We start from the raw sequence: 13,207 nt of genomic DNA, 5'->3' as shown, positions 1-13,207 counted from the left end.
TTCTTGAGCAGATGAGGATTATTTGAGAGATATAGAGATTGTAGATTTGATGCAGAGAGAGGCCTCTGGGACTAGAGTGAAATGTTGATTTTTTAGTCACTATTTTCATTCTTTTGAGGGGCCCTAGGCTAGAGCAGAATGTTGATTTTTGAATCACCACTTTTACCTATGTCCATACTATACTATGCATATAAGATTTCCAGTTATTTAATATAACTACTACATAATTAATGGAAAGTCAATTACTGAGCCATGTCTATTCTAAATCAGCAGGGGTGTAACTACTCCGTAGTTAACTATCAATTATGGCGGTGTATGTATAAATTCCTGTTCAAAGCCACCAGCAGGTAGCACCGCCAAGGTATTGTTAACAATATAGTCAAGGTTGAGGGAAAAAGCAAAAGAGCAGGGCTGGGAATGATTGTTATCATGCTTCCAGGCAGACATGCACTCATTGGTCAGTCGGTCTTTGGGGGGGGGGGTGGGGGAGGGGGTTTCTTGAAATGAAAGCGGGTGTGTCATTGATACACTGCCATCAACATGCTCAATGATGGGATTTGCATTCAATAAAGGGCAATTGGCCCATACGGTCCATTTTCTCGATTCTTCATATCGACAATCTGTTTTGAAATCACCGGGCAAAGCATGACGGGAGGAAATGATGATGTTGGTCAGCCCGAAACGGCTGGGTTCGAGTTCAAAAAAAAAAAAAAAAAAAAAAAAAAAAAAAAAAAAAAAGAGAGAGAGAGGGAGAAATAAAAAAGTTTCACAAATTTCGCACGAGGGGGTCCGATAAATCGGCCCAATTAGAAAACTCAGAACCACATGGTCATTTTGGCTGTTTTCGAACTCGAATATGTATCTATCTCATCAGGAAGGAGTCGCCTGATATCTAACCTGACAGTTTGTATACGTTGAGAAGCTCCTCTAAGCCCTAGGTTAGGTCTGGTTACGAATCTGCAAGTGTTGCGGGTCGATCCCAAGATAGGAGACCTGTCAGTTGCAACGGATCCATGGATTCGTATAAGGTAGAAGCATGTTTAATTATTATGTATCCACGGATTTGGCGACCTCAGATATCTGTTCAAGGCTGTGATAAGGAGTTATTGAGACTCATTCTGGCGCTGGCAAAAGGTTGAAATAATCATAGATGTTGGCTTTTAAAAAACGGGTTTTCATCCTTGATAGATTTGAGGAAATAATTTATTCACCTACATTGCTTGGAAGCTTGAGTCTTTTCCCGCTAATTTTCCGGTAGGTAAAGGTGCAGGATGACGGACGGAGAGTTCGTTCCACAGACTTTATTGAGCGGCGATGAATGGGCCGTTTATCACACGATCTTGTGACCGATACTCGCGGTCTAACGACCAATACACATTGTCTTAGCGGAATGATGGTGACTTCATGAGGTCAAAGCAGGTCTTAGAGCAGGGCGGCCTTGGGCCCCTAGCCAAAGTCCTTAAAAGGGGTCTGGGAGACAAATTGAAGTGAGTTCGTGAACACACGCTGAGGGTTATATCCATCTTAAAATCTCTATCGCAAGCACATTCGTTGTTTCCATACACGCACTGTACCCTGTTTATAACTGAATAGAAAGAGGGTACATAGTATAGAATATTAGAGTAGTAATGTTTGGAGATCATGACTGTCGGCAGAGGCCTTCGCCTACATCATTCGAAAATGTACAGACTGTAGACTTGTCGTAGCTGTAGGAAACCGGCATTTGTCTTTGGCCCCTTTCGGGAGGTGGGTGACACAGAATTCGTTGGGCTGATTCATCGGAGTTCTGTGAATATGCCGATGGGTTTGACTAGCCACAAACTCGATGATATTCGAAATGGATGCAGTCGCTGCTTGGGTATGATTGGCTGTTGGACTCTACTAGCTGTAGCCTGCAGGCCAGTCTGACAAGGTGAGGCTGCTCCTTTTCCATCAACCCCCCATCGCTGGATCTAATTTTTTGGCTGAGATGGACAACCTTTCTCCACTACCAGCTGCCATCAGGCTAACATCTTAGGAGCGCGCTCCATGCTCCGTTTTGTGATTGCCCTTGCACACATCGAATTTGGGAGGCGGATGATGCGAAGCGCGAAACGATAATTGCGAAGAAATTAGAACACATTCGCGCTCCGTTGATCTATGGATCTGCAATGGCCAAAGGTATTCTGTTCGACGCTTAGGTTCTGAAACCTGTTTCGGCCATGCTTTCGGCTTCTTGGAACTCATGCCTTCTGGGCTCGAGTGTCTGGCATGGTGGAGGCACTAATTATCCTGGGTCCGGGAGCTTCACGGTTCCAGCACAATAGGGAAGACCCATCTGAAATTACCACGCGAAACTAACCAGCAGTTCCCGGGCGCCATCTCCATTCCGACCCAAGTTCATCGTCTCGATGTGGATAATCGTGTAGAGCTTAAAGAGATTTCTCCGACCGGACAGGACGATTATTCGTGATCCTTTCGTTGGCTTGTTTACGAGCCGAGCGGCAATGCCAAGAGTGCGGTACATGTCGAAACGTCAATGCAAGGCAGCTCAAGCAGTCGGTATGTAACTTGGTTTTGGCCCTCCAGAACATTGGAAATACACAGTCGATGATGCCAATAATAGTGACCCTCATAGATCACTTGAAAATAGTATGCGCTCTCGCTTTGCAGGACTCGCTGAACGTCGATTATGAGGAAGGGGCAGCAGCCTTGTTTGCGCTCGAGCCGCCAAGCTACACAACAGCGCGCGCTCTGTTTGTGCTCAAGCTTCCTAGCATCGTATTGGTGTCATTCGTATTTTATTATTGACAACTCTGTGGACTCAGAACATTATTATTCATTAATAATTACTTACAGCTCCCAACGTAACTAGCATGAGGTCCAGCGCACTCCGTACATACCAGACGCTTCTTACATGCCATGCCCCTCGAGTTTGAAAGTCTCTCTTTTAGTCAAATAATTCCAGAGGGTGTGATCGCGGCCAACTCAACCCGAATTTCAAGCTAAAGCCTGTGCTTTGAGATATCACTCGTCCCTGGAACGCATCTTCACTGGGAAATGTGATGTGATCTGCCCAATAAGATGTGATTTCCTGCATCTGGCCGATCCTTTTCGTCGATGTTTCCAAGCCCCAATGAACAGGGGTCTGGAGCATTGACTTCATTCCCATACTGCAAGGCCAGTAAGGAGCCAACATGTACTGTACATACATAGAGGAATGATTCTGTCTTGCCTTGCCGACCGTTCGCCCTGACCAACAGTGGACATTATTGGAGCCGTCGTCTCCTGCATGCAATTCCTCCCGCCGTACTCCGTACAGAGTACTCAATGAGTAGTAGCCGTCTCTTTTTTCTTTGCCAACACGACGCCCTTGTTTCTCGAAACCGCCATTCTGTGTCGGAAATAGATGTTCGCGTTTTAGGCACGGATCGACAGCCAAACAACAATCATTGGGGGGAGGTGGAGTTAATTGACAAACAGAGCTTCTTTGTTGAATGGTTTTGCAAGCCGTAGGATATATCATTTCCATCTGCACAGTTCCCCTAGTTGTATGAGCTTCCATTCCAGAGTCTGGAGTTTGCTTTCCACCAGCGTTACACTCTCTTGATCTCTCAATCCATGAGGAGCGTTGTCTGTGAGTTCCGAGAGAAGAGAAAACTTGTCCGAGGCCGCAGATTCACAGGATCGCTGCTGGGTGGCTAATGCTCTTTGTATCAAGTGTCCCGCCACATTTCGCAGATCCTGGGGAGATTGGCTTCTCCGTATATGAATACAAAAATCTTACCCTGTGCTGGTCAATTGGCGACGATCTTGGATGTGTTCACGTTTGCCGTCCGTTGTCTGTTGTCCGTTGACGGGTATTACCTTGTGAAGTGTCGTAGACTCGTGTGTGCGTGATCAAGAGCTCCCATTATTGTTAAACAGTTTCCCCTCTCGGACATTCCCTTTTACCCCCCCCCCCCTAATCCCTAATTGTTCAGCCGGTTCTCACCTGCAAACCATACTGCCTTCCACTACGACGGTGACGACACGATAACGACTCCGGATTGTTAGAGTCTGCAACTGGCTCATCGATTTCATTTATTTTTCGCGCTCGAATTTGCCAGGGAAATGATATTAGGAGGTGTGTCGATCCAGGTACAAGATACTACAGCGGGATGCGGACAAGCCCCTTTACCAGATTCATTTTAGACTTGTTTCTGCTTCCACGATCCACGATACGAAGAGTTCCCCACGTACCAGAAGAGATAAGCATTGTCTATACCAAGGTTTGACTTCTCCCTGGCGCCCGTCGAGTGGCAACCGCGCGCACTCGCAGCGCTTGCACGCATTGTCAGTTGTACCTTATCGACATGAGGCTCAACAAGCACCGGGAATGTTAATCAGTCTATAGGATATTCCTAGACGACCACCACTACCTATCTGCTGCAAACGGACGGCATTCGGCTAGTTGTCGAGCAGGATTGCCTCGAAGACAACTCCCCCAACGAGACCCTCCTTTATCCCGTTAGGGTTCTAGGCAGTGTCGACCGTTGAACTCAAATATACCGGGCAGTCCAGATCGGATCCTTGGTTCGTCCACAACCTTCTCACGATTGCAAGCGCGGCCAGGATAGAAACTACGGTACGAAGTGTGTGTCAACGCATCATAGCTGGGAGTCGAGTTCGGGAACCCGTCTTCAGCTCTTCTGTGACGTTTTGCTTGTTTCTGTTTCTCCCTCCCGTGGCTGTTCCAGTGGAGTCGCAGGGCTGTTAGGCTCTTCAGAAGTTCAGAACAACTGCAAGGGCGGTTCACTCCACTTTGCTCCGATCCAAACAAGGGCACCATACTCGGTCAAGTCGTTACGAAGATCTTTTTCGTCCGGGAGACCGCTATTAGCGAGGGAACAAACACTAGGTAATAATAGTACCCCCAGAGACTCCTTGGTGGGCACTGGTAGTGAAGCGAATTAAGCAATATTGCCGCTTGGCCAGGCTCCGCTCCCACATTAAGCGCAAAGGTTTTCTGACGACACTACCACTCGACTATACCTTCACTTTCGACGGTACTGATTTATCCCGCAGGCTCTCCCTACTCATGATATAACGCTTAATATTCTTCCCCTCCAACCCCGGCACTATTACCCGTTTATCTTTATAGTCGACCTCCTTTCGATCTAGGTGTAGACTTGGGAAGAACCCACTACCAAGTGCCATTCTTAACCCTAGGTACGCCCTACAAGGATCATTATACCAATCCTTGGGTCTTACGAACCATTTCGCGTGGAGGAGAGCTAAAGTGTTCCCTGGATATTTTTACAAGCCAACACTCGCAACACTCTGATATTCATGAGCGCACCGACATTTCCAGAGGACCCTGTTACACAGCGGCCGGCTCTTCAAAGGTGCGTTGTTCTGTTCTCCGTTTGTTAACGTATCTACACAGAAAAATTCCGCTGACATTCCTGCGCGTGTTAGTGCGGACTTTCGGCTTACGGTTCGCCAGAATCCGGAGCGGGCCCGTGTAGCAGGAGGGAAGGAGAAAGGTGACTTGATCATTTCCCATTCCGAGTAATTCTCTTCTCATTAGTGAACTGAGGACTGATGGTCTTTTCTATTTTCGTTCTTTTCGTTTGCGCAGAACGCAAGCCGGTGGATCCTCCGCCTATAATCCAGCTGAAGATAGATGAAACAAAAGACCCTGGGCAGTAAGGCTCCCGTGCGACGAAGCTTAAGAGGTATAATTGCTTACAGCGCGTCCAGGAACTACCTACAAAGTCCGTTTTACTTTATGTGCTGCACCCTGTACAATGCGACAGAGGATACGCCGGCGACCACAGCTCAATCTACGGCGCTCGCGGGGACTTTAGTGTCTTCACTCCATCGGCTCAAGGACACCGATAATATGGGTTAGTGCTACCCCGAGACATTTTCTAGCGTTTGTTGGTATCTGACATAGGTGTCCTTAGAAGGCGGTTTTTTCGTCTTCGGTGACCTTTCCGTTAAGATTGAAGGGGAGTTTAGGCTGAAATTTAACCTGTTTGAGATGCGAGAGTATGATCCACGTGGAATCCGTATTTCTATCATGACTGCTGACCTTGTTGACAGGGTTAAGAGATGTGGTGGCACGAGAGATGAGGTCGTTTACATAAAATCAATCCTTTCCAAACCATTCACTGGTGGGTTATTACTTGAAGGCGATTGCTTTAGTGCAAATGCTAATTTTGAATAGTGTCCCCCCCAAAGAACTTTCCTGGGATGGCCGAGTCTACATGGCTTTCAAGGTCTTTTGCAGACCAAGGGGTTAAGCTGAGAATTCGGAAGGAGGCTCGTACGCTTCTGTGAGTTCTGTTCTCGCGGTATTCAGTAGAAAGGTAGCTGATTTGGAATAGCAAGCGCCCAATGCCTCGAGCGGAGCCAGAATATCCTGCTCCACTGGCGCAGCCTCGTTCACCAGAGCGCCCCGGCGCGTCGAGTCAGCAGATCGGAGCTGCTTACCAGCCAAGCCGAGATTACCCCTTTTACAATGGACCCGAAGCCAAGCGTTCACGAAGCTCCGTTGACATGAGTGGTCGAGGTTTGTATGAAGGTGATGCTCGCTACCAGTACCAGCCGCACGCGACGAATCCATACCAAAATCAGGCGTACCAACAGGGCATGATGCAAGGGTATACAACTGCTGGCACTGGGGTATCTGACTACCCCATTCGACAGGCACCGCAAGGATCCACCCCAACGCCTTTTGGTTTCGCTGACGAATCTATGGGATCTATCCGCTCCCCTGGAGCGGGTGGGTACATGGGGCAACCACGGTATCAGTCTTACTCGGGTGCGCAGATGCCATACAATCTTTCTTCTTCCGCACAGATGTCGCAAATGGGCGAATCCACCCCAGGCCGGACCGGCCAGGCAGCAAATATGGGGGGAATCGTTTCTGGTCAGTCTTTCAGTCAACCCGCAGGACACATGCAGAGTCCTTCTCAAGTGAGACAAACCGGTTCTGCCTACCCACAGGGGCACTCACCTGAATCATCTACTCTCTAGGTTCCGCCGGCATGGGGATGATGCCCCAAATGTACCAACGATCTCAGTACCAACCTTCAGGCTCAACCATCCTACCTCCTCTGCAGTCGAACCGGCAAGTAGCTCCGTCGAATAGTAACGGCAATCCGCGAGCGTACTACGATCCATCCTTGCAAGGAACTCCACCAATTCTCCCCTCTCAGCCGGGTCCCTCGACCAATGGCGAGAGATACGGGAGTGACAGTCAGGCTGCTTTCGATGCTCCTGGCTCGTCTACCACAACGCCGCAATAACGTACTCTCTACGAATATCGTGTGATCGACTGTTTATATTATATATATTTTTTTATCCCGCGCTTTCATTTCGGCTTATGATTCTTCCTTGTATTCTGACATGATATTTCTCCATTTCCATACTCGTTCGTTTGGATAGACTTGCACGGGAGGTGTCAATGGAAGGGGGGGAGTGAACGGGTCCGGTTCGGAACACTGTAGCCATACCTGGTGCCTAAGGGACATACAGGTCTTATTTTTATGCTATTTTTTTTCTTTTCACTGGGGGTTTCATAAAAAATTGCATCATTCCTTGGTTCCTTCTTGTACAGTATGTTATATATTTTTTCTCTTTTTGCAGTGGGGCATTCCTTTCCTTCATATAAAAGTAGTTTATTGGACGCCCTTTTCCGTTTCTCTTGCTATGCTTTCTTGTTTGTCTTGTTTGGAGCTTGCGGTGCATTCTCAAAACTATAGGCTGTTAAACGTGGGGCTGGCAGTTCTTAACGGTAAAGGCGTGGACTTTTAGAGAACCGGGATCTCAGGATACAGGGCAATTAAAATGATAACTTAATAGGGTCTTCTCTAGTTCATAATGGTATAGGAGTCAACTAATGTATCTCTGACTTCATCTAGTTCTTTGTTGAGATTCAATCAATTTAAGCTTAGGGCTTTAATGCACGGTGATTTTAAGGTATAATATAAAACAAGAATGCCTGTTCTTATTTTGTTTTGATAATGGCAGGGATTCCCGCCCCTTAATAACGACATGAACATGATGCACCAGAGCTCGTTCGTTCCATCGCAGAAGATTAGAGCTATGATTGCATGCCTTACAAGGCTGTAACTGTAACGGAAGCTATCCAGCATACACCAACAACACGAACAACATAGACAACATAGACAACATACCTTGGTGTAATAATATATGTGTTTGTTTGTGTGTGTGGCCTCTCAGGGCGTTGTTTCCCCAGTGCACCCAACACTGTGTGCTGTGTGCTGTGTTGTTGTGTTAAAACAACGTCGAGCTTGCCGCGCTTTTTAGATTTTTTTTTATTTTTTTTTTAATTTTTTATCAACACTCAGTCTCAGTCTTCGGAATTTATTCCCAAGTCCCACCCATCTTCGCTTTCATCCTCCCCCTTTATGTCTCTCGATTGTGTCGTTTTGTTACGGTTTCAAGTTCAGCTCTCGTTTTACAGGTGTCCTAGGGGTGACTGAGATCCAACGACCAACGCTATTATTGCCGCCATTCAAAACTGCAGTAAGGAGGGTTAGTAGGTGGCCCAGGCACCCGGTTTCATGATATTGGAACGATGGCATCAGAATCTATCCTTCAGCCGGTGATCAATCGTATCGATTTGAGTGGTGAGTGGGATGGTAACCCGAGTAGCCAAGTTGCGTTACACGCGAAGATCGAGGTAAGATATTGCCGGATACACCCCCCCTTTTTTTTGGCCTTGGACCACTGTTTCCTTGATAGCTCCTCATCAAATTATATCAACAAGTGCTTTATGCCTGGATTCAATCTGATACATGGGGAAAAAAGTTCGTGTCCGCACCAAATACTAGGTTACGTCTGCTTGACCTGAGCAATGATGGTGTTGAGCTGCTACAATTTGATGGACCAGCTAAGCTACTGGAGGCCAGTCGTCTTCCCCATCATCTGGAGGAGATATCCGATGAAAAATCTATCAATTTGTCAGGGGTGAGCTGCAGGAGGAGTATGGAGTGCTCCGATATTTTAAAGAGAATTACGAGTGAGGGAACTGAGTCTCTAAATGAAACGCCACGGACCTTATACCGGAAGGGGATGGAATTATCCCCACCTCCTACAAAAAGAAGGCTGTTCCCCCCTAGCCCAACAAGCACTCTCAGCCGACTGCCTTCGTTTGGTGAGATGGTGCTAGCGCTCGAAAAAGAATCTGTGTATAGCCGCGATGGCGAAGATGACGGCTACGATGGTGGGGCTAGCAGGAGCACTGATATATCGGCAACAGATATTTCAGAAAGTAGTGACACTAATTCCGGTGTCCAAAGTCTCGATACCGCTCGTGCAATAAATGGTGATCTGGTTTTTGAGATGGAGGCCATGTTAGCAGATCTGAAGGGTGGCATGAATGGTCCTGATGGGTTTGGAGGCCTTCCGATAACAGGCTTGTATGGCACTGAAAAAGAAATCAAGGTTACTGATACATGTGACCAAGAGACATCCTTATTCTCTTCGCCTACCAAGACCCCAAAGCCTCAGAAACGGATAGTGAGCAGGATACCCGTTAAAGCACAGCGGCTAGCAAAATCTTCTAGTCCCTCTGAAGAGTTATCACACTCGTCGGAGTCTGGAGGTAATTTTAGAGATATGTCTGATTCGCCTTCCAAGACAATGAGTCCTCCATCTGATATATTTCCTGTTCCGGGAAATGAATCGCCTTCTCCTATACCTTCCACCCCCAGAAACGAACAGTTCTCGCCAGTGAAGCTACCGAATACGCTACCCGCTGATTCGAATAAACATTGGGTTGATCAGGAGTCAGAGTCACCGCAATCACCCACTAGAAAATTTTCATATGGCGCAGTGAGACAAGTTCCTCCTCTCTTTGACCGCTTCTTCCCGCAGCCTGATCTGACGGGTTCCCGCCGCAACATCCGGGGTCCTTGGCAAAGTGACGTCGGAATTACCACCCAAGAAAAAGAGAGTGGTCAAAAAGATAATGATAAGTCGGTGTACGTTTCAACTTGGCTCAAGACAAACGAGAGTAATGGAATATTAAAGGAGTACTCTCAATCTCGATCCTTGCACCCCACTAGATACTCGACAGAACACGGGAAAGGCCATAAAGAGAACACTCCAGCAAGTGAAAAGAGTGATTCTCAAAGCACGGGCATACTGGACCAGAGCCAGGCTCAAAAGCCAATCACGTTGCCGAGTCCTTCCACATCATCCCAACTGAGCATGCCATGGAATTCGGCGGAAGAATTGGCAAAGAAATGCGACTTGGGACAGCACCTCCACATGGAATCCGTTATTCCAGCCCCAGAGCTCGCCATAGTAGAAGAACTCGGCAGAGATTTTTATATTTTATCCCCAGAAACCTCTGTCTCAACGGCTTATACTATTGGATTCGATTTGAAAGTAAAACTAGGCCCCCTGCAGCCGGGCGGCTGGCAACTTCTGAAGATACCCGGTTTACCAATCGAAAAACAAGGAGGTAAAGGGACTGTTAAGTTAGCCATCCTCCACGGTTCAGTTAATAAGAAGTTGGATTGCGGAGCTAGAGGTTTACTGAGCGTGGCTCCCGACGGCGCGGGTTTTATTGCGGACTTCGATATCGCTGAACCATTTGCTTTATCGATGCGAGCTGTAGAACTGCTGACAAGCGAGTCGCGCGATAACCGTATCTTGAACCATGAAGTAAGAATGGTTTTGAGGTGTCACCCGAGAGCTCGTACGAGAGCTGTTGTGGAGTACACAGCGGTTTGCGCGTTGTCTCTTTACCAGAAAATTCTCTGTGCCGATGAGGGCTTCATTCCAGTTATTATCAGCGATGGACCCGGGGGTGATTTCGAATGGACAATGGAGAAGGGTAGCAGGGACTTCCGTGTGGGCAAAAGGACCGCAAACGCTGCTGATATTGGGACAACGAGAATAAGGATTTTCTGTAAGGAAGATGAGCTCGATGGGTGTTTTCGTATAACTTGGGAAGTCCCCTACGGGGCATCAATTTCGCAAACTTGGGTGCCGAAACTGTTTTTTGAGAAACCAGCGACCCAGACAGAGTATGCGCCATTGCTCCGTAGTCAGCTGCAAATGGAAACTCTAGGAAATCCGGTCTTGAAGGAGGAAACGGAGTCTGGGGAAAACGCTCTAGAGAAAGCTGGGAGCAAATGGGAGCAAGATGACCTGGAAGATCTGGGTTATTTGGGGTTACCGACATTTGAAACGGAAAGCATGCCTTATTGGTGTGTACATCAGCTGGTTCGAGTAGTCCTTTTCTCCATGGCCATTATGCAGGAATTAAGTGACTTGGTTCAGATTTATGTCGCGCGTGTTCCACTGGGCTCGATGAAAATAATCCTACTATCCGTGGTCGTGGTCCTCGTTACTCAACATCTTGGGCCTCCAAGTATTGAAAGCCAAATCAGTCCACAAGAGTGCCTTGGACCACTTTGTCCACGAAGCTATGTTCAGGTCGAGCGCCCCCTCGGTAGTTTCAACTGGTTTGCTCGGGAGAAGGCGTCCGTCGTTGACAGAGGTCTGTTGGGGCATATTTTCAATGCTGTTAATGGGAGGGAGGTAACTTTTATGGATAGCGAGAATGTTAGGAACGTTGAGAATGCAAGGAGCGTCGAGAATGATGCAGGAGAGCGAGGGGATATGCAAACTAAGGCAGCTCAAGCTCAAATTGTTCGGGAAGCTGGTCCCGCTCCACGAATAGGGACTGAAGATAGATATGACCCTACCCGAATTTCGACCCAAACGAAATTGAAGAATAATGATGGCAGTAGTGGCACAGCCTCGGAGCCCACTACAACCAGCACAGCCGTTGTGGCGCCAAAGAAAGTGTCTCTGCGGGATCGGATTGATATGTTTTTTGGCTGGGATGGGCTGCTGGAATGATTGACTAGTTAGGGGCCCCCTAAATCATCATTATGAGGGCTTATGTGGCATTCTCAAGTTTGAAGATTGTCTTCTCATTATCATGGGATTAATAATAATATTAAAATCCTGTACAGTCACTCTCTGTCTCTGTAACTGTTTAATAGTAAACAGCTATATATGTCTATCTCTACTATAAGCTCGTGCAACTGCTTCTCTGTTATAGTCTCAAACATTTCTAATTATCTCTCAAAGTATATTATTATAAAAAAGATTTTTCTCATTCTCATCATTTTTCTGCATTCACAGAATCACAGTTTTATAAGATTTTAATGCAATTGAGTTCAGATCAGAGAAATAAACTGATATAATCTCTAGAGAAGATTTTATATTAAAGATTTTAAAAAATCTCTATTACAGTATACTCTAAAACTTCATCTTGTATCAATTTCAAATCAAAATTCATATATTTATTCATGAATAGAAAAGACTATATATTTAATAGAATATTTAAAAGATTATCTCTTGTCTAAAGATGATGATAATTAGCGCTATATCTTACTGTCTTAATATAGTCAAGAGAAAAGCTAAATTAGTGGCTTTCAGTGAATAAGCAGAAAAATAGTAGAAAATTTCACTAATTATATTATTATCTTCAAGACAAGAGAATATTGAATATTATAATATTATAAATTTTACTGATTATTTCTCAATTCTTTTCTTATAATAGATATAATCTCTTTATAATTTCATTAAAGAATTCTTAGAATAATTTTTTTTTCTCTGAATTTTATCTATTATATAGATAGAATTCAGCTTTTTTTCTATTTTATAAGTTACTTAGATTTAATCTAAGTTCTATCAGTTCAAAGAATAATTGATTACTAGTTAAAAATTTAATATTAATAATTTAATACTTACTAAAATTAAATAGTATGACTGTATAAACTTATATTAATAAAGAGAATTTTTATATAATTACTTCACAAAAATAATCTCTTCTCTATAATACTTATACTAGATATTTTTTATTAATCTCAAGATGAAAAATAGTTAATATTACACATTTTATATAATATTTAATAGTTGATTCTGAAAAACTATAATGAACTCTTCTATTTTATTCATCTATTTGTTATTGAATTGACTAGAATAGTTACTGTTCAGTGTCAGTCAGTATATTTTTTAAAAGCAGCTATTTTCAAGTTTACAGATATATTAAATTTTCCAATAAATTATCTCAAGATAATTAAATATTCTCATAGATTTATTTAAAACTGTGAAGAAGAAGAATATCTCAATATCAATCACAACTTCACAAGTCAATTATTTTATAAAAAATAAAACGGTAGGC

At 45.0% G+C, this 13,207-nt stretch overlaps 7 protein-coding genes across 9 annotated transcripts; 2 read left to right on the top strand and 5 right to left on the bottom strand.

The window, feature by feature from the left end:
- Nucleotides 1-167: 167 nt before the first annotated feature.
- Nucleotides 168-696, bottom strand: BDBG_16834 (uncharacterized protein). The gene has a single exon (XM_031724705.1). It carries the CDS (start codon nt 520-522, stop codon nt 304-306), a length of 219 nt encoding a protein of 72 aa, XP_031577760.1. The 5' UTR covers nt 523-696; the 3' UTR covers nt 168-303.
- A 1,317-nt stretch (nt 697-2,013) lies between these two features.
- Nucleotides 2,014-2,506, bottom strand: BDBG_03468 (uncharacterized protein; the record flags this gene model as incomplete). Its single annotated transcript, XM_002626258.1, has 2 exons — nt 2,014-2,262; nt 2,342-2,506. 2 exons carry the CDS (start codon nt 2,504-2,506, stop codon nt 2,014-2,016), a joined length of 414 nt encoding a protein of 137 aa, XP_002626304.1.
- A 423-nt stretch (nt 2,507-2,929) lies between these two features.
- On the bottom strand, nt 2,930-3,544 carry BDBG_16833 (uncharacterized protein; the record flags this gene model as incomplete). The annotated part of the gene is made up of 1 exon (XM_031724704.1): nt 2,930-3,544. The coding sequence occupies one exon, from the start codon at nt 3,542-3,544 to the stop codon at nt 2,930-2,932; it is 615 nt and encodes a 204-aa protein (XP_031577759.1).
- Nucleotides 3,545-3,961: 417 nt separating this feature from the next.
- BDBG_03466 (VosA protein) lies at nt 3,962-7,972 on the top strand. 3 transcript variants are annotated; one of them, XM_031721261.1, is made up of 10 exons: nt 4,653-5,190; nt 5,285-5,366; nt 5,440-5,507; nt 5,603-5,669; nt 5,725-5,870; nt 5,934-6,015; nt 6,070-6,140; nt 6,194-6,302; nt 6,354-6,898; nt 7,006-7,943. In XM_031721261.1, exons 2-10 carry the CDS (start codon nt 5,311-5,313, stop codon nt 7,275-7,277), a joined length of 1,416 nt encoding a protein of 471 aa, XP_031577754.1. In that variant the 5' UTR covers nt 4,653-5,190; nt 5,285-5,310; the 3' UTR covers nt 7,278-7,943. The 3 variants fall into 3 exon arrangements, with proteins under 3 accessions (XP_031577756.1, XP_031577755.1, XP_031577754.1); XM_031721262.1 differs by adding an exon at nt 3,962-4,314 and having other exon boundaries at nt 4,376-5,366; nt 5,931-6,015; nt 6,354-7,972; XM_031721263.1 differs by having other exon boundaries at nt 4,488-5,366; nt 5,931-6,015; nt 6,354-6,945.
- Nucleotides 4,490-4,810, bottom strand: BDBG_16832 (uncharacterized protein; the record flags this gene model as incomplete). Its single annotated transcript, XM_031724703.1, has 1 exon — nt 4,490-4,810. The coding sequence occupies one exon, from the start codon at nt 4,808-4,810 to the stop codon at nt 4,490-4,492; it is 321 nt and encodes a 106-aa protein (XP_031577758.1).
- BDBG_16831 (uncharacterized protein) lies at nt 5,008-5,178 on the bottom strand (the record flags this gene model as incomplete). The annotated part of the gene is made up of 1 exon (XM_031724702.1): nt 5,008-5,178. The coding sequence occupies one exon, from the start codon at nt 5,176-5,178 to the stop codon at nt 5,008-5,010; it is 171 nt and encodes a 56-aa protein (XP_031577757.1).
- A 600-nt stretch (nt 7,973-8,572) lies between the features above and the next one.
- On the top strand, nt 8,573-12,368 carry BDBG_03465 (uncharacterized protein; the record flags this gene model as incomplete). Its single annotated transcript, XM_002626255.2, has 2 exons — nt 8,573-8,677; nt 8,740-12,368. The coding sequence occupies 2 exons, from the start codon at nt 8,573-8,575 to the stop codon at nt 11,872-11,874; spliced, it is 3,240 nt and encodes a 1,079-aa protein (XP_002626301.1). The 3' UTR covers nt 11,875-12,368.
- Nucleotides 12,369-13,207: the final 839 nt, after the last annotated feature.

Source organism: Blastomyces gilchristii (genome assembly GCF_000003855.2).
Source record: "Blastomyces gilchristii SLH14081 genomic scaffold supercont1.5, whole genome shotgun sequence".
In the NCBI taxonomy this organism is placed as follows: Eukaryota; Fungi; Ascomycota; class Eurotiomycetes; order Onygenales; family Ajellomycetaceae; genus Blastomyces; species Blastomyces gilchristii.
Note: the sequence above shows the minus strand (reverse complement) of the source record. Positions and strands in the feature narration are given on the sequence as shown.

Excerpts from the sequence above, each read along its gene's own strand:
- BDBG_03466 (XM_031721261.1), top strand. The coding sequence starts at position 5,311 with ATGAGCGCACCGACATTTCCAGAGGACCCTGTTACACAGCGGCCGGCT. Across the intron at positions 5,367-5,439 it reads CAGCGGCCGGCTCTTCAAAG|TGCGGACTTTCGGCTTACGG; the intron begins GTGCGTTGTTCT and ends TGCGCGTGTTAG. Across the intron at positions 5,670-5,724 it reads GAAACAAAAGACCCTGGGCA|GAACTACCTACAAAGTCCGT; the intron begins GTAAGGCTCCCG and ends CAGCGCGTCCAG.
- BDBG_16834 (XM_031724705.1), bottom strand. The coding sequence starts at position 522 with ATGACACACCCGCTTTCATTTCAAGAAACCCCCTCCCCCACCCCCCCC.